Below are 20,054 nucleotides of genomic sequence, written 5' to 3'. Positions count from 1 at the left end.
TTTGAAAGCATCAGACATTTATTTTAGGTTATAAATTATGTAGTTATGCATTATGATCTTAGTGTATTTTTTTCCTTCTTTTTTAACTGTTTTGCTTCTGGGATTTTAAGTAGTGTTTGGCTGTCATGTTGTTTACCATTTCTAGCTGCGTTCCCTTCATTCATCTGGCCTAATTCACTATTTAGGCTTGCTACCTTTTCTCTGAGGTGATGGAAATACCCCATCCAGGATGATATGACCAGTCTTGTCTGTAAAAAAGTCTGAATGTTTATAATATGTTAGATTGTAGCTTTTTTCATTGCAGCGATGATGAAATCTTAAAGATGGTGGCAATGAAACACTTTTAGAGTTTCCTTATCAATTTCAATTCAGTTCAGTTTCAATTTATTTATATAGTGCCAATTCACAACACATCACCTCAAAGCACCTAAGAAAAAAGTAAACTCAACCCAGTCATACAGACAGATTCCAACTCAGCTGAGCCTAATTATCAAACAGTTAATTCAAGTTCAGTTTAATATTAAAATTGCTTAAAAACTTTTCCATCTAAGGAGCAGATTGCATCACTGACATGAAGCATTCACTCCTGGAAAGTGGACTGTCGCTTGCATTGTGACGTTGACTTTGCAGCAATCCTGACAATGGAAAACAAAACACCCCTTTAAACAGGATGAAACCTCCAGCAGAACCAGGCTCGGTGAGAGCTGGGACCTGCCATGGCCGACTGGGGGTTTGAGAAGACGAAGCATACACACAAAAATATAAAGAAACACAGAACCACTGACCCAGGAACACCTTCTTTATTAAAGAAAAGTAAAAGGTTAACAGCTATGCAGAGAATCTCAGAGCCAGTTTTCAAGTGTACAAGATGAAACAGAGACATACATTTAGTCGCAGCAAAATCTCAGGCAGTAGCTGTGTCTGGGAGCAGAGCCGTCGCAGGTAGGGTGCGAGGCCCTGTGGGAACTTGAAATGTGAGGCCCTGCTCTTTGATATGGATGCGTAATTGCACATGAAAACCTGCGATCTGTGCCCTACACCCCCCTAGAGTTGGCCAGAATATTGGGTACAGCACGGGAAAGCCGCACAGAGTATAAAACGCTGCAAACGCTGTTAGCGACGTTCTTTGCGTAGATGAGTCAAGCATAAACCAGGCTTAACAGTCACACAGACATGGCTATTATAGTAATACTGAACACATTGTCACGCTGCAATACGTTTATATCAAGTAGAATAATACAGCTTAGATTTAGCTGTGATTTGTTGCTATTTATTTCAAAAAGGGAAAAAATCAACAGTGCAACAAGTAGCTTTGCATCAAGTCAGCTCAGTCACTGTATTTTTAGCATCTTGACATCTCTTACACAAGTAGCTTAGGACACTTTTCAATTTCATTAAAACTCTACACAATATATTCACTGCACAGTAACTCTAAAGTATGAAATGGACTCACCAGATTGCGTAGAGACTGTTCATGCCAGAGTCAACTTTCTAGCCTTCTTGGTCGCAAGGTCAACCACAAGGTCTGTATAGTACTGTTTGGATGCAATATCCTTTTTAGTGGATATCCGAGAAAGCCCACACAGTCTATTCTGTGATATGGAGGTGTGCAAATAGTTTTTAATCAGTTTCAACTTTGAAAAGCTTCGCTCGCCTGATGCCACATTACTGGAAAGGTCAAAAGGATCCTGAGTGCAATCTCACAGTTAGGAAAAGTTCTTTCAGTCCGTTTGAGGTAACGAAGTGTTTTAGGTACTGTGGTTGTTTCCTTTGGGATTATATCTCGAAGTATCCTCAACTCTGCAAAGAGGTCCAGTGCAATTATATCCTGAGATTCGGATGTGCCCACAGCATCACTCACTCTTCGCACTGCCTTTGCAGGTTAGTCTCCTCCATTTTACGCAGCTTGGTCACATCAAAAAGAAATCCCAAAGTTTTGTCAAACTCCTGCATTTGTTTAAAGCGAGTATGGAGAGCAGTGAGGGTCCGGTCCACTATTACATTGAAATATTCAGATATATACACCTGCTCTGGGTCTGGAATATTTTCATTTTCATCACGTTTCCATTTGCTGCTTTTATTATAGGTTCAATGTCTGTATCAGAAGCAATCTCTGTTGCAGTAGCTTTTGCAGACACAAATCCAATGTCTCTGTATTTTTAAGTAAATTAATTCATATAGCTGCGATAAGGCCGTGTCAAGCTGCATGTCTTTTGACTGGAGTGTCTTACTGACGGTGTTCACAGCAAACAAGATATCATATCACCATGGAAATAAGAAATTCAGAGCATTGTATTGACTTGACTTGACTTTTAATTTTGGGGTTGTTACAGTCCTCTGACACTTGGAGCAAAGCATCCTTAATGCCACTTATTTGATTGCTTTCACACTCTCTCCCCGACACTCCCACCTTGTTTCAGACAGAGGTTTAACCGTGAGATTCTGAATTTGTGCTCTGAGTATTTTTTCTTCGTTTAGGAGAGCCAGCGAATATGGTATAAGGTTGTTTTACAATACCAAAAGTGACATTGCTTTTGGGCAGCATTTTGCCATATCTCCAAGTGTTAAATTCAGGTTGTGGTAACCGCATGGCATGAAGTAAGGCTGGGAATTGAGATGCTGAATATGGGCTTAGATTCCCTGATTTTGTCCCTTCATATTCGCTCTGCCATCATATCCTTGGCTGCGACATTTATACTCAGTCCAAGGGCCTTCAGTTCCACCAGGAGTACATTTGATAGTACCTTTCCAGTTTGGTCGTTTACTGGGTTGAAGGGAATGAAATGTTCTTTTACATCCACTTCTAATGATGTCATATTGACAAAACGGAGAATTAGCGACATTTGCTCCTAATGGCTCCTATCAGGTGTGCAATCAAGAAGCACAGAGAAAGGTTTTGCTCTCCTTGTGTCATTCACAATGGAGTATTTGACGTTATGAAATTAACTCATTTTGAATCCAAGGTCGTAAAAAATGTCTATGAGTTTCCTTACTTTTTATGCTCCTGACATGTTCTTGCATAGTGGGATCAAATTTGGCAAGAATCTCTATTAATCCCAAAAAGTTACCATTGTTCTCTTCATAAAGCTTCAAATGTGTTCCATGAAATGCCAAATTATGTTTCGTTTCATCTCCATCCATTTTGCGGCGTGTGCAATATGATCAGGGGATGTTTTGTGTTATTTCCACAAAGTACACCACCTCTCTGAAAGTGCTGATAAATTTATCCAGTGATCCCTGTAGTGACCTATTGAGTTCCTCCTTGTTTTTAATTTCTTTCCTTTTCCCAGAACCTGATTTGTTCTTGTGAAATCAGTCGCGTTCTCTTGCAGCTGACATGTTGGCTTCCCCCTCTTCCTTCCTCAGGGAGGCTTAATAACATAGTAACAATGAAAAACCCACTAAAGTTGTTGCATTTTCTTTTACATTTTTATATGTTCTCGATGGAAACAGACACTGTCGTATATAACGAATGCATTTATTTAAAAAAATTAAAAATTACAGGCATGAGTCCCCCTAGTATCACAAGGTCCTGTGCAATTGCCCAGTTTGCACAGTATATGCGATGGTTCTGTCTGGGAGAGACACCGGGTTAAACACTGAAAGACAGGGTCCAGTGTATCAACTATGTAAAGACAACATTAAGTTATTGGCAGCAGTAGCTCAGCAGATGTCACCCTCCAGGAAGCCAGGCCAGATGTAGCTTCTATGAATAGAAAAAACATTGTTGTGCTGTCTGGATTCTGTTCATTCTTTGAAGAAGCAGTTGAAGACTTATTTATTCAGACTGACTTTTAGAGCGTTTTATGCTGTATGATGTTAGATGTATTATGTTTGTTTTCTTTTCTGTTATGTTTTATCTTCTTTTTTTAATGCTGGTATTTATTGTAAATCACTTTGTGATTTTTAAACTGTGAAAGGTGCTATATAAATAAAGTTTACTTATTACTTATTAAATAAAGTTTACTTACTTTAGTTTTTCAGCGTACCTCCTGGATCAGATATTTCAAATTTGATCAATATTCCAGAGGTGGAAAAAGGAAGTCTTAGAAATCTGTTTAATAAGGGATTTATGTTACTCCCAAACTAGTTACATTAACAACTATCTAAGATATCCTTTATTTTCCCCATAGAATCTTCTTATCCTCTTGGAGTTGATCACTAGAAAACTTTATACTAGTCACTGTGAAGTTTTTTGCAAAACTTGAACTTTTTTAAACCACAACATGCAATCTGCTGGGTTTCCTTAGACAGAAAAGCTTTTTATCCAATTTGAATAAATAACTGAATCTGACTGCACTGTTCAATGATTAGTATTAATTGGAATGTATGTACCTGACCTTTGTGAAGTGCCTTGAGACGATGTGTGTTGTGAATTGGCGCTATATAAATAAACTGAATTGAATTGAATTGAATATGTGCCTTAATATTGTAAAATAAACTAGAGGGGGCTTCATTAAACACAAAAGACTTACCTGTTACCTCAGCAAAGACAGCCTCCTATAAAATAAAATAAAATTTCATTGATGATTTTCAGATACTGATCTATTTCCCACATTTCCATTTTAAACGCATTAATTTACGTCCAAAAAAAAAAAAAGAACAGGTTGAAATTTAAACAGTAACTGTTGTTTTCTCTCCAGTCATTGTACTACATTTAAAATCAATGTGTTGCTGTGGATTCAAATATGATCATAAAGTGTAACTCAGGGCATCTCCAGTAGATGGACACAGAGTTCATCAACAATCACTTCAAAATAAACAATATATTTGTTTAAAACGTGTCATAAGTATTTCAAGAAAAAAAATCAACTTTGACTTGATTTAATTTATAGATTTTCTTGTCTCTACAACATTTATTTATTTTGTTTCAGTAAAGCTGTGATAGTATTTTGTATGGTTTATGTAGGCAGCAGACAGAAATTCATTGTTAAATAATACTTGTCAGACAAGCTGCTATAGGAACCTGAAAATATCTTTTTCCTCCTAGTTAGGTGTGTTTATACCTGCAGTAATTTTAACACGTGGACACTTGAGGGCAGGAGAAACAGACATCTTAACTAATTTCATAAAATTCCCGACATGATTTTTAGAGGGTTTTCCCAACAATTAGGGGAAAAAAACTAATCACAAGTATAAAAAACACTCAATATTGAATAACTACATTCAAAGGCATGTATCTTTTGGTTAAATGTTATTAAACTGTTTTAGACTAACTTTTGACTTATTTTAATGATGCCTGTTTTTGTTTTTCAGATAAAACCCCGATTATCATCAAAGAAGACGAGAGTGTCATCCTACCTTGTTCTTTTAACACATCACTCACAGATAATCGCTTTGACTGGAAAAAAGATGGCAAGGAAGTATTTCTTTTTGAGAATGGCAAATTTAAACCTTCAAGTCAAGATGAGCAGTTCAAAGGTCGGGTCTCTCATTTTCCCGATGAGTTAAAGTGTGGAAACGCCTCAATAACTATCAAGCAAGTAAAGATGTCAGACAGTGGAACTTACACCTGCTTGTATCTAGATGGTAAGGAGGAGGGACCCCGGCAAATGAATCTTACTGTTGGTAAGTATTTGTATGGAACATTTAAGACTAATTGATTAATAGAGTTTTTTTCTTATTGATTAGTACTTATTTGTCTACAGAAGGATTAAAATGACCCCAGTGCTCAAGTCAAATTACTTTTGCATGGAAGGAATATTCCAGGGTGGGTTTATACTAAAACAAAACTCCAGAATAAGTTCTGCAAAAACCCATCTATATTTTATAGGAAGCCTATTCTACTGCATTTTTTTTCAATAATGTTCAGGAAATGTAATGTAGAAGAAATATAGGAAAATACAGGTAAATAAACCCAGCCAAAAAAATAAAAACAACTTACAAGGCATTGATATCAAGAACTGAAGATTATTGTACTATTGTTTAGAGTTTATATTTATGTATATATACTGTAAATTTTTTGAGTTTTTTCCAAATTTATTTTTTGAAAGTTTTTGACATTTTGTAAATATTTAAATAATTCAATACTATATTGTTTGTCATTTCGTTCACTTTTTATTCATAGTAATTTATTATTCCTAATAATAATATTATTCCTAATAATAAATTACCATATATAATAATATGACCTTACTAGAGGTGCACCTTTAATCTGTCCTGTCGCTGAAACGATTTAATTTTGTCATAGGGGGATGGCAATGTTAATCTTGTCTCTATATTAATAATTGTATGATTATTATAGAAATGTATGTGCTCATTTACTTAACTATTAAGGGGTTGGATCCCTGTGAGGTCGAGTCGGTAGCATTTTATTAATTCACTGTTAATCATTGTTCATCAAATATCTCTCCTTTCTCTGTGTCTCTCCCCCACCTTGCCTGCATAAGACTCTCTTAAGCTCAAATGTCCTCCTCACGACTCTTAACATTTTCTCGTGTTAGCAGCTCTCTCAAGGCCTAAGATGCTTTGGGAATAACTTTTATCTTACCGAGGGAAGAATCTTTGAATTTGAGAAATTCTATGATTTTTCTTAGAATGACGTCACAACGAGCTACTTTTAGTCTTAGGATTCTTTGTGAATATGGACCCAGATCTCTGATGTATGATGGAGGTTGATCATTTAGGGCTTTATATGTGAGAAGGAGAATTTTAAATTTTATTCTGAATTTAACAGAGAGCCAATTGTGTGAAGCTAAAATAGGATAAATTTGATCTTTCTTTTTAATTTTCATGAAAACTCTTATTGCAGCACTTTGGATCAGCTTAAGGCTTTTTACTGCATTTTGGGGAAATCCTGATAGTAACGATACAATAGTCCAGACTTGAAGTAACAAAAGCATGGACTAGTTTTTCAGCATCACTCTTGGACAGGATATTTATAATTTTGACAATATTCTGGAGATGAAAAAAGGAAATCCTTAAAACTTGTTTAACATGGGATTTATAGGATTCATCCTCTTATGTTTTTTATGTTACTCCTAAACTGGTGACTTTAACAACTATCTAACATCTCCTTTTCTCCCCCTATAGAATACATCTTAACCTCTTAGAGCTGATCACAGCCATGTGCCTGTATGCAACTTTATGTCAGTCACCATTAACTTTTGTTGAAAAACTTGAACCTTTTTAAACCACAACATATATGTCTTGTTATTGTAAATTGAACTAGAGGGGGCTTTCATGAAGCACAACAGACTTACTTTTTACCGCAGCAAAAACAGCTTGGTAGAAGATGTAAATAAAACTGATAATTTTCAGATATTGACCTATTTCCCACATTTCCATTTTAAACACATTAAATTACCCCCAAAAATAACAGATCAGATGAAATTCACAGAGTAGCTCTGTAGTTTTCTCTCCAATAATTGCACTAAATTTAAAATCAATGAGATGCTGTGGATTAAAAAATGATCATAAAGTGCAACACAGGGCATCTCCAGTAGATGGACACAGAGTTCATCAACAATCACTTCATAATAGACAAAACATTTGGTTAAAATGTGTCTTAAGTATTTCAGAGAAACCATTAATGTTACTTCTAACCTAAATAAGTTTTCTAACATGTTATTTAAACTTATCGGGTTTTATAGTCTTTGAAGCGTTTGAATTAATACAGATAAACACGTGTTAACTGTTCATCAGCTCTAACATCATCGAGGTGTAAAATCTTAACTTATTTTGGCTATAAAGAGTTTATTTTATTGACAACAATCTCTGTATAATTTAGCTGAACTGAGTTTCTACTGGATGAAGGTAGCGCTGAAGAAACCAGAAACGTCCCCAATTGAGAGATACTCGACCCTGATTGGCTGACTGAGCAAAAAGGTTGATGAAGTTGTAACAAAACATTAAACGGAGATGCTGATTGGTTAGTTTCGTACCTGGTTGTTTGCGATGTGAGAGAACCTGAACCTCATTGGTCAACTCTTTAAGCGAGACTTTTAATACTTACGGAAATTTATTAGTTTAGAAGTTTGTGTCAGTTATTACGATCTAAACGAACTTTGGTGAATTTTATTTCAGGTTAATTGAATTCCGCTTGGATTTAAAATGACAGAAGTTATTTTACTAGTTTAGTTTTCTCAGTTGGAAAGAGTCACATTTTATTTACGTCTGTGTTTTTACCACAACTTTATTAACTAAAGAGATAAATGTCGGCAAACAGGTTCTTACTTTTTACTGATGTAAAATAAGATGAAAATCTTTAGATGCGCTTCACTAAGATACGTAATGCTGTTTTAAAAAAAAAAGTCCATCTATAGAAGCTTTCGATCGAGGTATAACACGCCTATGTAAACGTTTCCAAGCCTACTTAAATCATACAATATCAGTTTATTATTGTTTTCATGTAAATATTGGGTCGCATACAACCTCCGCGTTTTATAAGGTTAAAGGACAGATCAGGAGGAAAGATAAATGGTGAGTAACGTTTCTGATGACCTCATCGACTTTCTTCAGAGTCTGTGTGGGTTTTAATTATTCTCGAACCAAGAAACTAATTATCACGTTATTTAGATTTCAACACGTAGTGCGGGTGTCGTCTTTAAACTAAAATTACAAGTTAGATACCTAATTAGTTTAAATATCATGTTTATATACACCTTAAAATAACATTAGACATTTTAAGTCCGGTTCAACTGGAAGTTTTACGATGATAAGCTAAAAATATTTTTGCGCTAAAATCAAATAATCAAATATAATTACTGTGGTTAAGAAGAAAGTCTGATTTTGATAATTAGGTAAATTTCTACAGAATCTGAGTTGTGCAGATGGCTTACAGATTACTTTGTTTAGTGACGTTTCAGGTATTCTTGATCAAATGTTCAACTTTTTTAAATTTTTTGCTCCTATAACGATCTTGTGAAGCACAGCTGAGATAGGAATGATGAACATGAAACATTCATGGAATATTAAACTCATGAAATAACATTTCTGTTCACAGGTGCATTTGCAAAACCAGCAGTCACAAGTCCGAATGTTACTGGTGACTGGGTACTGCTGAGGTGTGAAGTTCTTGGTGCTTCTCCTGAACCCACTGTAGTCTGGTATGACAGTGATGGAAACAACGTTTCTGATACAAAACCAGAGGTCAGTGAAAAAGGTGACCTCTATAACATCATCCTGGAGACCAAAGTGACCAAGACAGACAGCTATACCTGTGTAGCCACACAAAATGAACTTAATCATCAGTCTAATAAAACTACATCTGTAAATATCAGAGGTAAGTTCAACCAAGTTCTGTATTTATTTTTTTATTATTGTTTGATTTTCTAAATCCTCTATTATCTTGAGAGTGAACATGGAGGAGATAATAAGAAAGACATTAGTGCGGGTTTTAAACTGAGTCAAACTTCTACTTTGTCTTTATGGGTACAAATCATTATTTAAACAGAATAAAGGAACAAAACTGTTAAGAGATCTTAAAGCATTTTAAAATAGAATAATTACATTTTAATGGTCAGTGCCAGACATTGATAGAAATGTGATTCAAAAACAAACCAAAAATATTTAGCAAATGTTACACTTGGACACAGTAACAGATTTAGAAAATGCTAGTTCATTTTCACACTCAGAATCATAAAAACACTACATTAGAATGTAAATATATTTTATTTACAGAGCAACTTTCACAGATAAAAATCACAGAGTGCCTCACAAAGACAGAGCAGAGAAATGAAATCATGATTAAGAGTACAGAAAACAATCATTGATACAGATTAATGATTGATATCTTAAGAAAAGGGATGCTTGAATAACAACGTCTTCAGCAGCTTTTTAAATAGTCCAGACTCTCAAAACATCAGAACAAAGGACATTTGTTCCAATTTGAGAGTTGTCTGTAGTTTGAAATCTAACAACACATTTTTGGTTTTTTAAAACAGTAAAATGGTTCAGCAGTTTGCAACAGTTGCATAATATAATGTTTTCTACTCCTGACAAGATACACAGTATTTAATCAACTCTGTAGGTTGCTGCTCAAAATAACAATTTCCTGCAGTGGACTTTGAAACTTGTGTACCAAATTATTGCCTAAAAAACAAAATAAATCAGATTTATTTCTCTGAAGCATATTAGTTTTATCTGACTTCACTGGATTTAGTCACAAAATCAGGATGTTTATATTGGGCAGATATTGACTTGATCATCTGCTGATTTGTGAACTGTACTGTGCATCTGGATTCAGCCCCAGGAGTCAATGTTCTGTGAAATCATGTTTTGCCGCAATAAAATCTGTGGTTCTCCTGGTTAACGTCTCTTTTAGCTTTAAACATGTAGAGACAGAAATGTATTATGAATCTTCTTTGCTAATTAGCTCAAGCTAATTTCAATTATATGAGGAGCAATTTTAAACATCACTTTACATTTCTTGCCACATTCTCAATTTGATTTAGATCTGGACTTTGACTGGACCATATTAATATATGATTATAATTTGATCTAAACTATCACATGAATGTACTGTTTGTTAAGGATCGTTATACTGTTGGAAGACAAACCTTCACCTCAGTCTCAACTATTTGCAGCCTCGACTAGGTTTTCTTTAGTCAGTTTGTCCTTTTTTTTACCACTCTTGTTTATTTAACACCTTCACAAATGAGAACCCATACAATATGAATTTGAAAGTTAACTGACTTCATTTATTTTTTAAGATATACTTTTTTAACAGCTGCTAAAAAGTCAAAGATTGAAATGTTTAAAAACATAATCTTTCAACATTCAAGCTTTTAATAATCCTTAATGTTTACAAGGATTTTAAATTACAGTGTATAAAGGTGAGCATATGAACATGAACAGAAGTTATGTATTCATTGGACTACATTTTTCTCTAAAAACAATCAGATTTCTTTCTATTGTATTCCATATATTCACTGCATGCTCCACCTAACCAGACAATGAGTCAAAAGAAAAGAAGACAAAAAATTGTTAGTTGCCCACATGGCACCACAGCTTATCAACTACTCGCACAGGGAGGAGCGGACTGGCAGTCTGGAGAAGTCCAGAAGGGCAGTCCTGTCCAGGACCATCAGTCTGCCTCGTTCATTACCTGAAAGTTACACTGGGCACCTGGATCAGGGCTACAATAGGGGAGATGGCTTATTTCAGACCAGCCTGGTGCGTGTGTGCTCACAGGAACAGGTGGAAGCAGAGCGTCATACCCCAAACTGAATGCTGGTTTAGAATTATAAGCTACACCTAATCACTTATTCACCCAGTAAGACATGAGGTGGATGTTCACTAATGAGCATCATCATAAAGATGAACAGAGAGTAGACGGGTCTCACCTGAGCAACAGGTAAAGTTAAATACCCTGGCCATGATAGAAAACAGTAGGAAACATCTCTGTGAGCTTTTTCATAATGATGTGAACATACTTGGTCCTTTTGTTCAGTCAAAATCACAGAATTTAATCCTGACATTACATCTCACTGCTGCAGCCAGTCCTATTGTCCAGTTCTACATGTAGACAGAAAAAAGTGTTGCTCAAAAAAAACCAGGAAAATATCTACTGGTGCCATTAAGACATAGTATAAAGTACAAAAATAAGCCTCCATCTCTTTGATATCTTCTGATCCTAAACATACAGCCCTGGGTTGTTTACTGGTGCAGAATTAATAAGAAATAACTAATAGCAATTAATCACAGCTGTACCATTAATTAGTTAACTGTTTTTTTTTTTTTTTTCAGAATAATACATGTAATATGTAATGTTATATAAACTAAACTTATTAAATAATGATACAGTTTTACTCAAGGTAAAGCATAAGTATAATTTTATGTATACATTTAATAATAATGTAATGTTAGTACTGATAACAGGACAAAAGGGACCAAGAAAGGTCCAGTGTGAGGCTCTATGATATATTTTAAACACATTTTTCTCTACAGAAAGTGTTTAATTGTAAAGACTGAACTAATGGCTCCCATGCTCAGTTGACGACAAATGACAGTGTTGTAAAATATCTTATTTATTATGTTTGGCTGCCAAATGAAAATAGTTTCTACATATGTGTAACAGAGGCTGGAAAGATGGTAGTAAAATCAAACAGGTTTATGAAAGAAGGAACAATTTTAATTAAAAATTTAAAACACTCGTCATACTTAAAATAAATAAATGTGTTTTTAGGATCTTACCATTTGATTAAGATTTAAAAAATATGATTTATATCAGTTTCCTTTTTTTAAATGTGAGAAATTATGACCACAGAGCCTCAGGTGGGAACACTTTGAGAGTGAAATATTTATTTAGGTTATTTACATAGACTGGAAAATAATCTAATTTTTTGGCCAACATTAAACATAGTTTCTCAGAGTATAAGAAAAACGTTTGTCAGATGAATCAATTGTAAACAGTTTCTCTTTATAAATTTACTAAATTTGAGAGAAACAAATATTTTTCTGCAATTATATCTTCAAATTGTCATAACCCACATGTACTGTTTAAAACCATCAGGGTGGATTTATACTAAAACAAAACTCCAGAATAAGCTCTGCAAAAACCCATCTATATTTTATAGGAAGCCTATTCTACTGCATTTTTTTTCAATAATGTTCAGGAAATGTAATGTAGAAGAAATATAGGAAAATACAGGTAAATAAACCCAGCCAAAAAAATAAATACAACTTACAAGGCATTGATATCAAGAACTGAAGATTATTGTACTATTGTTTAGAGTTTATATTTATGTATATATACTGTATATTTTTTGAGTTTTTTCCAAATTTATTTTTTGAAAGTTTTTGACATTTTGTAAATATTTAAATAATTCAATACTATATTGTTTGTCATTTTGTTCACTTTTTATTCATAGTAATTTATTATTCCTAATAATAATATTATTCCTAATAATAAATTACCATAAATAATATTATGACAATATATAATAATATGACCTTACTAGAGGTGCACCTTTAATCTGTCCTGCTGCTGAAATGATTTAAAATTCACTATAGGGGGATGGCAATGTTAATCTTGTCTCTATATTAATAATTGTATGATTATTATAGAAATTTATGTGCTCATTTACTTGACTATTAAGGGGTTGGATCCCTGTGAGGTCGAGTCGGTAGCATTTTATTAATTCACTGTTAATCATTGTTCATCAAATATCTCTCCTTTCTCTGTGTCTCTCCCCCACCTTGCCTGCATAAGACACTCTTAAGCTCAAATGTCCTCCTCACGACTCTTAACATTTTCTCGTGTTAGCAGCTCTCTCAAGGCCTAAGATGCTTTGGGAATAACTTTTATCTTACCGAGGGAAGAATCTTTGAATTTGAGAAATTCTATGATTTTTCTTAGAATGACATCACAAGGAGCTACTTTTAGTCTTAGGATTCTTTGTGAATATGGACCCCAATCTCTGATGTATGATGGAGGTCGATCATTTAGGGCTTTATATGTGAGAAGGAGAATTTTAAATTTTATTCTGAATTTAACAGAGAGCCAATTGTGTGAAGCTAAAATAGGATAAATTTGATCTTTCTTTTTAATTTTCATGAAAACTCTTATTGCAGCACTTTGGATCAGCTTAAGGCTTTTTACTGCATTTTGGGGAAATCCTGATAGTAACAAAGTACAATAGTCCAGACTTGAAGTAACAAAAGCATGGACTAGTTTTTCAGCATCACTCTTGGACAGGATATTTCTAATTTTGACAATATTCTGGAGATGAAAAAAGGAAATCCTTAAAACTTGTTTAACATTGGATTTATAGGATTCATCCTCTTATGTTTTTCATGTTACTTCTAAACTGGTGACTTTAACAACTATCTAACATCTCCTTTTCTCCCCCTATAGAACACATCTTAAAGGACAGATCAGGAGGAAAGATAAATGGTGAGTAACGTTTCTGGTGACCTCATCGACTGTGTGGGTTTTAATTATTCTCAAACCAAGAAACTAATCATCACGTTATTTAGATTACAACACGTAGTGCGGGTGTCGTCTTTAAACTAAAATTACAAATTAGATACCTAAATAGTTTAAATATCATGTTTGAATGTGAGGACTGCTGTGTACCATCATGCGCCAGGGTGAGTTACAACAACGATAAACCCTGGTTCACAGCTAAACTCAGAAGGTTAAGACTGGATAAGGAAGAGGCCTTCAGGAGTGGGGACAAAGACATATACAGAGAGGCAAAGTACAAGTTTGGCAAGGCAGTGAAAGAGGCCAAACGACTGTACTCTGAGAAGCTCCAAAACCAGTTCTCAGTCAACGACTCTGCGTCTGTCTGGAAAGGGCTCAAGCAAATCACCAACTACAAGCCGAAAGCCCCCCACTCCATCAACGACCGACGCCTCGCCAACGACCTGAACGAATTCTACTGCCGCTTTGAAAGACAAAGGGACAGTCCTGCAACCATCCCCCATGACACCCCCCAACAGCTGCAGCCACAATCCACCACCCCCACCTCCCCAACCTCAAGAGGGGCCTTGGCACCTCCAACCCCCACCGTGAAGTTCCCCCCCACCAGCCCCCTACCCACGCCGAGGACGGCTCTGTCCATCCAGGAGAGGGACGTAAACAAACTCTTCAGGAGACAGAACCCCCGGAAAGCTGCTGGTCCGGATTCTGTCTCACCAGCCAGCCTGAAGCACTGCACTGATCAGCTGTCTCCAGTCTTCACAGACATTTTTAACACCTCACTAGAGACATGTCATGTGCCAGCCTGCTTCAAGTCCTCCACCATCGTCCCTGTTCCCAAGAAGCCAAGGACCACAGGGCTTAATGACTTCAGACCCGTCGCCCTGACCTCTGTGGTGATGAAGTCCTTTGAGCGCCTTGTGCTCTCACACCTAAAAAACATCACCGACCCCCTCCTGGACCCCTTGCAGTTTGCCTACAGAGCCAACAGGTCTGTAGATGATGCAGTCAACCTAGCCCTTCACTTCATCCTCCGGCACCTGGACTCCACAGGAACCTATGCCAGGATCCTGTTTGTGGATTTCAGCTCTGCCTTCAACACCATCGTCCCAGTTCTGCTACAGGAGAAGCTCTCCCAGCTGAGTGTGCCCGACTCCACCTGCAGGTGGATCACTGACTTCCTGTCTGACAGGAAGCAGCGCGTGAGGCTGGGGAAGCACGTCTCTGACTCCCTGACCATCAGCACCGGTTCCCCCCAAGGCTGTGTTCTCTCTCCTCTGCACTTCTCCCTGTACACCAACAGCTGCACCTCCAGTCACCAGTCTGTCAAGCTTCTGAAGTTTGCAGACGAAACCACCCTGATCGGACTCATCTCTGATGGTGATGACTCCGCGTACAGATGGGAGGTGGACCATCTGTTGGACTGGTGCAGCCAGAACAACCTTGAGCGCAACGCTCTAAAGACAGTGGAGATGGTTGTGGACTTCAGGCAGAACCCAGCCCCACCTGCCCCCATCACCCTCTGTGACTCCACAATTGACACTGTGGAATCTTTCCGCTTCCTGGGAACCATCATCTCCCAGGATCTCAAGTGGGAGCCAAACATCAGCTCCCTCATCAAGAAAGCCCAGCAGAGGATGTTCTTCCTGCGGCAGCTGAAGAAATTCAACCTGCCAAAGACTATGATGGTGCACTTCTACACAGCCATCATTGAGTCCATCCTCAACTCCTCCATCACCATCTGGTACGCCGCTGCTACAGCCAAGGATAAGGGCAGGCTGCAGCGTGTCATTCGGTCTGCTGAGAAGGTGATTGGCTGCAGTCTACTGTCGCTCCAGGAACTGTACACCTCCAGGACCCTGAAGCGGGCAGGGAAGATTCTGGCTGATCCCTCCCACCCCGGTCACAGACTCTTTGAGACTGTCCCCTCTGGCAGGAGGCTGCGGTCCATCCGGACCAAAACCTCACGCCACAAGAACAGTTTTTTCCATCTGCCACCAGCCTTGTTAACAAAGCCCAGAAACCACCCTGACACTCTCCCTTTCCCCCACACCCCCCCCCCCTTTTTTGCTGACAGGACACCTGTAACCTGTAACTCTATGCGTTACATTAACGTTCAGCATGGACTCCTGCTTTACTTGCACAATGATCACCTGCACTGTTGTATTGCTCTTGCATCTTATACTGCTCTATATTTATTCTCACTCACTTAAAACTGTGCACATATATTTATATTATATTGTAGATATGTTTATACTGTTTAATTTGTATTGTATTGCACCAACTATGCCAAAACAAATTCCTTGTATGTCCAAAAACGTACTTGGCAATAAAGCTTTTCTGATTCTGATTCTGATAAACAGATCTTAGATATATCAGAAAGTGGAACACAAAGTATCTCTGCAAACGTCAACATAATTAACTTCAAAATTCACATTTCATGATAATTTTCTTAGAAAATGGTCTTTTATTTTACTTATAACTATTAGTTACACTCAAACGCTAAAGATTTGTTCTTTATCAACATTAAAAATTGTAATTTGACAGATTAGATCATTATTTTCTGCTATGTTTATGTCTCCTCAAATTAGTGAGATCAAATATTTTAGGTTAAAAGAGAAAATAAGGCACCAAGTTTGAAGTATTTTAAGTCAAAGTTTTATCTGATCCAAGTAAGATGCTGATTAGTCTGACTGGTTTCTGGACATTTAATGACTTCAGAGGTTTTGATTTGGTTACTGATTAAATATGTTTTCAATATTTTGTATATTTAATGATATTGTTTGTAGGTTTGTGTAAATCTTTTTCAACTTATCAAGGAAACTAACAGCTATTTTTACTGTAAATCATTATTGTAATTCTCACATTTGAAGAAGTTTAAAACATTTGTCTGAGTTTAATGTTTTAAAACAAGCTTAAACCATTTAAAAAAGGCAACAGATGTTGGGACACAAGTTGATCGATTTATTTTCTGGTTTAAGATAAACCATAAATAATAATAATATTAACAGGTTGTAAATAATTTACCAAACATTATGCTTCTAGTAAAACAAAACAAATCTAAGCTTTTGACAAAGATGTAAATAGTTTTTTTTTTTGGCTGATATTTTCCACTGTAATGAAAACATACAGTAAATGTATTTAATAATATTTCTGTGTTTTTATAGAGTTGAAGGACATAAGAGAAAAACAAACAGGAGAGTCCTGATCTTATATTTCTTTAAATAGTTCTGGATATCAATAGAGAAGATATTTAAGTAATGGCCTATATATCTAGTAAAGATCTGTTAAAACCTGCATGCCGGTACAATTCCACATTTACTAGAAAAACAGGCAGATTTGTTTGCATTTGTTTCATATTTCATACAATCAGTGTCTGTTTAACAAAACTGACTATTTGTACCAAAGACACAGCAGCAGCTAAGATTCGCCCACATGCAGCCGGTGGTTCTTCTATTGTGTCTTAGCTCAGTAATCAGGAAGTTATCTAAAGGTTCTTCTCAGTCAGATAAGTGTGGCTGAAACAGGTGGAGGAAGAAGAGTTTCCTCCTGTTGCTGCTGGAACAGGAGAGCTGAGCTGCTTCCTCCACAGAATCAGGTTGGAGGGATTTTCTCCAGCTTGTCTCATTAAGGGAATCTGAGTCGTTTTTGTCTCAGTTATGAAAACATTTCTTCTGTTAGAGCAGATGAGTAAAAAATAAAGAGCTGATTATAAAAAACAGTTAAGATAAAATTGCAAAAATGTTACAAAGGAGAAATTGTGTAAATTATTAAACACCCTAATTAATTAAATTTATTTCCTTTCTTCCAACGATTCAGACTTTATTAAATTGTAAAAAGTTGCAAAAGGGTTTTTTTTGGACATTGATTGTTTTTAACATATTTTCTGTCCATTCCATGAATCTAACCATGACAGCATATTTATCTGTGTGCTTTAAAGATAAACCAAGCAGACAAGTGGAGGACAGAAGAGGATTCAGGCCTAATAAATAGAAATTAGGAGAAATTCAGCAAAAATCAGAGACTGTTACTGAGAGAAGCATCATTCTTTAGCTGATCATCTACTTTGGTTAAATAAGAGAAAATAGACTTTTACTTTAAAAGATCACAACGAAGCCAGAATCCTTGATGAAATAAATGAAAACATCAGTAGAAGTGTTTGAAAACCTTTGGTTCAGCAGTGGAAGATCAGCTGAAAGGGCAACAGTCATCAGTCATAGAAAAATATTGTTTTTGCAGTTTTTGGTTAAATCTCAAACTAAATAAAATTATTGAATAACATATTTTTTCTAAATCTACATATTTGACCAAGGCTAAAATATAATATAATTTGATTATATTTTAAATGTTTAATGTTTCTAATTGATGGAAGGAGGAAGATGGTGGTCAAGGAGTGGGACACTAAGATCTTGGTCTTAAAGGACATTTAGGTTGATGAGGAGAGGATCAGACTCAGTGGTGATTCTTTCTCTCAGTTTAGAAGCAACCTTTTGTCAGACAGTATGAGCAGAAACTCAAATATTGTTCAAAATGTCAAAAAATTACCTTTTATTAAATTTCACAAATGACTTTAATCTGCTCCAAACTCTCTGTTGTTTTTAGTCATTTTAGTTCAGCTCCAACCAAATAAAATGTTTCCTCCTTTTTATTCATAACTATTCACTGACGTTCTAAATGGCTGAAACTATTGTTTTGAGATTATAATGTGGGTCATAGATGGCAAACATTGGTAATATAGGAGAAAAACAGCTACAACTACACCTGCCTGCAGTTTACATCAGATCCATGAGTCCTGAACCAAAAGGTGGAAACTATGAGAAACAAACAGATCCACACACAGTTTGGTTGTGTTAAGAAAGGCATAAAGTGTCCCATAAATTAAACTTTATATGGGAAAACTGTTAGTGTTAATCCCTGGTTCTTTTTACAAGCAGAAATTATGTAAATGAAGATCGTTTCTCACAAGAGTCTAACAAAATGGTGTATTTTGAACTTAGTCATGAAATTGTGCTATTCTTGGGGGTTGGGCTGGAGGTTGCTATACTGATTGTGAGAGTAATATAATCCTCTTCTAATCCATATTTCAGGTAATGGTCTTCTTATTGGAGGCCTCATTGGAGGTATCATTGTCATTGGAGTTCTCACAGCTGCTGTGGCCTTTCTGCTTTACAAGCGGCGCCGCAACAGAAACTCTTCAGGTAAGCTTCAGTGTTTCAGGTTTCATAGATATTTATAATTAGCTGTCAGTAAGTCAAAGGAAATTAATCAGCATTTTGTTTTCTGCACCTCAGTGATGTGACATCATAAGCAAATCTGATCTGCTTCTTAAAAACAAAGTTTGGTTTTCAGGTCAGTCCTTTTTCTGATAAATAAGGGATCCTTTATCCTGTAACACTTCTTGTTACTATTCAGATTAGTAAAATCAAATCTGATCTGTGATTCAAAACCTCTTTCTTTCATTTCAACCTTGAGTTTTATTAAGTTTATCAGTTAAGCTTTTAAAAAATTGGTTCATTTTAGTTTTATGTCATTTTAATTACTAAATGTGTTGTTTTGCTGTTGAACAAATCATTCTTAAATAGAAATATTTAGTTTTATACCTTCAACTGAAATCCTGTGTCTGAACTCAATGACCAGCAGGTTTTAAATCTGTGTTTAACTTCTTCAGCACAGGTTTGCAGCTGGATGATGCTGTTTACGATTTTAACTATTCAACAAAATGAAATATTGCTTCTCTAAACTTAACAGAAAATTTGTATCTCAGTTTAACAAAGAATTTGACTTTAAGTGAAATATGCTCTACTGTTTGCAGGTAAGCAAGATGACAAGACTAATGGTGCTAACCATCCCTTAACGAATGACCCGATGAGGATGAATTGATATGATGACGTTTCTCAATAAGAATAATTGATGTTCATTTTACATCAGTCAGTGTTTCTACACAAAGATAAATTATCTCCAAAGTGTTTCAGGACATTTTTAAAAGTCTGCCAGTTAGAAATATTACATCAAGATTTTATTGCTGTTTTTATTAAAGATTCAGGTTTAATAACCAAATCAAGCTAAGAAAACAATGTCAGGTATGTGGTTGTTTATCACAAGTTTCTTCATGAATTGATTTGATCTATTGAAGAACTTATTGGAAAGTTTACTATTCAAGTAGTAAAATTTAATCTGTGATTCAAGC

General features: G+C 35.8%; 1 protein-coding gene across 1 annotated transcript in view; it reads left to right on the top strand.

Annotated features, from left to right (window-relative positions):
* LOC124857545 (polymeric immunoglobulin receptor-like) overlaps positions 1-19,747 on the top strand; it is a 70,890-nt gene extending 51,143 nt beyond the window's left edge. Inside the window, exons 7-10 of the mRNA XM_047348848.1 lie at positions 5,257-5,568; positions 13,799-13,837; positions 18,955-19,065; positions 19,680-19,747. Coding sequence (XP_047204804.1) covers positions 5,257-5,568; positions 13,799-13,837; positions 18,955-19,065; positions 19,680-19,747 — 530 coding nt within the window. The remainder of the gene's footprint in view (positions 1-5,256; positions 5,569-13,798; positions 13,838-18,954; positions 19,066-19,679) is intronic.
* The last annotated feature ends 307 nt before the right edge of the window (positions 19,748-20,054 follow it).

Source organism: Girardinichthys multiradiatus, chromosome 20 (assembly GCF_021462225.1).
Source record: "Girardinichthys multiradiatus isolate DD_20200921_A chromosome 20, DD_fGirMul_XY1, whole genome shotgun sequence".
Taxonomy (NCBI): domain Eukaryota; kingdom Metazoa; phylum Chordata; class Actinopteri; order Cyprinodontiformes; family Goodeidae; genus Girardinichthys; species Girardinichthys multiradiatus.
The sequence above is the reverse complement of the archived record's forward strand: the minus strand, read 5'-3'. Positions and strand labels throughout refer to the sequence as shown.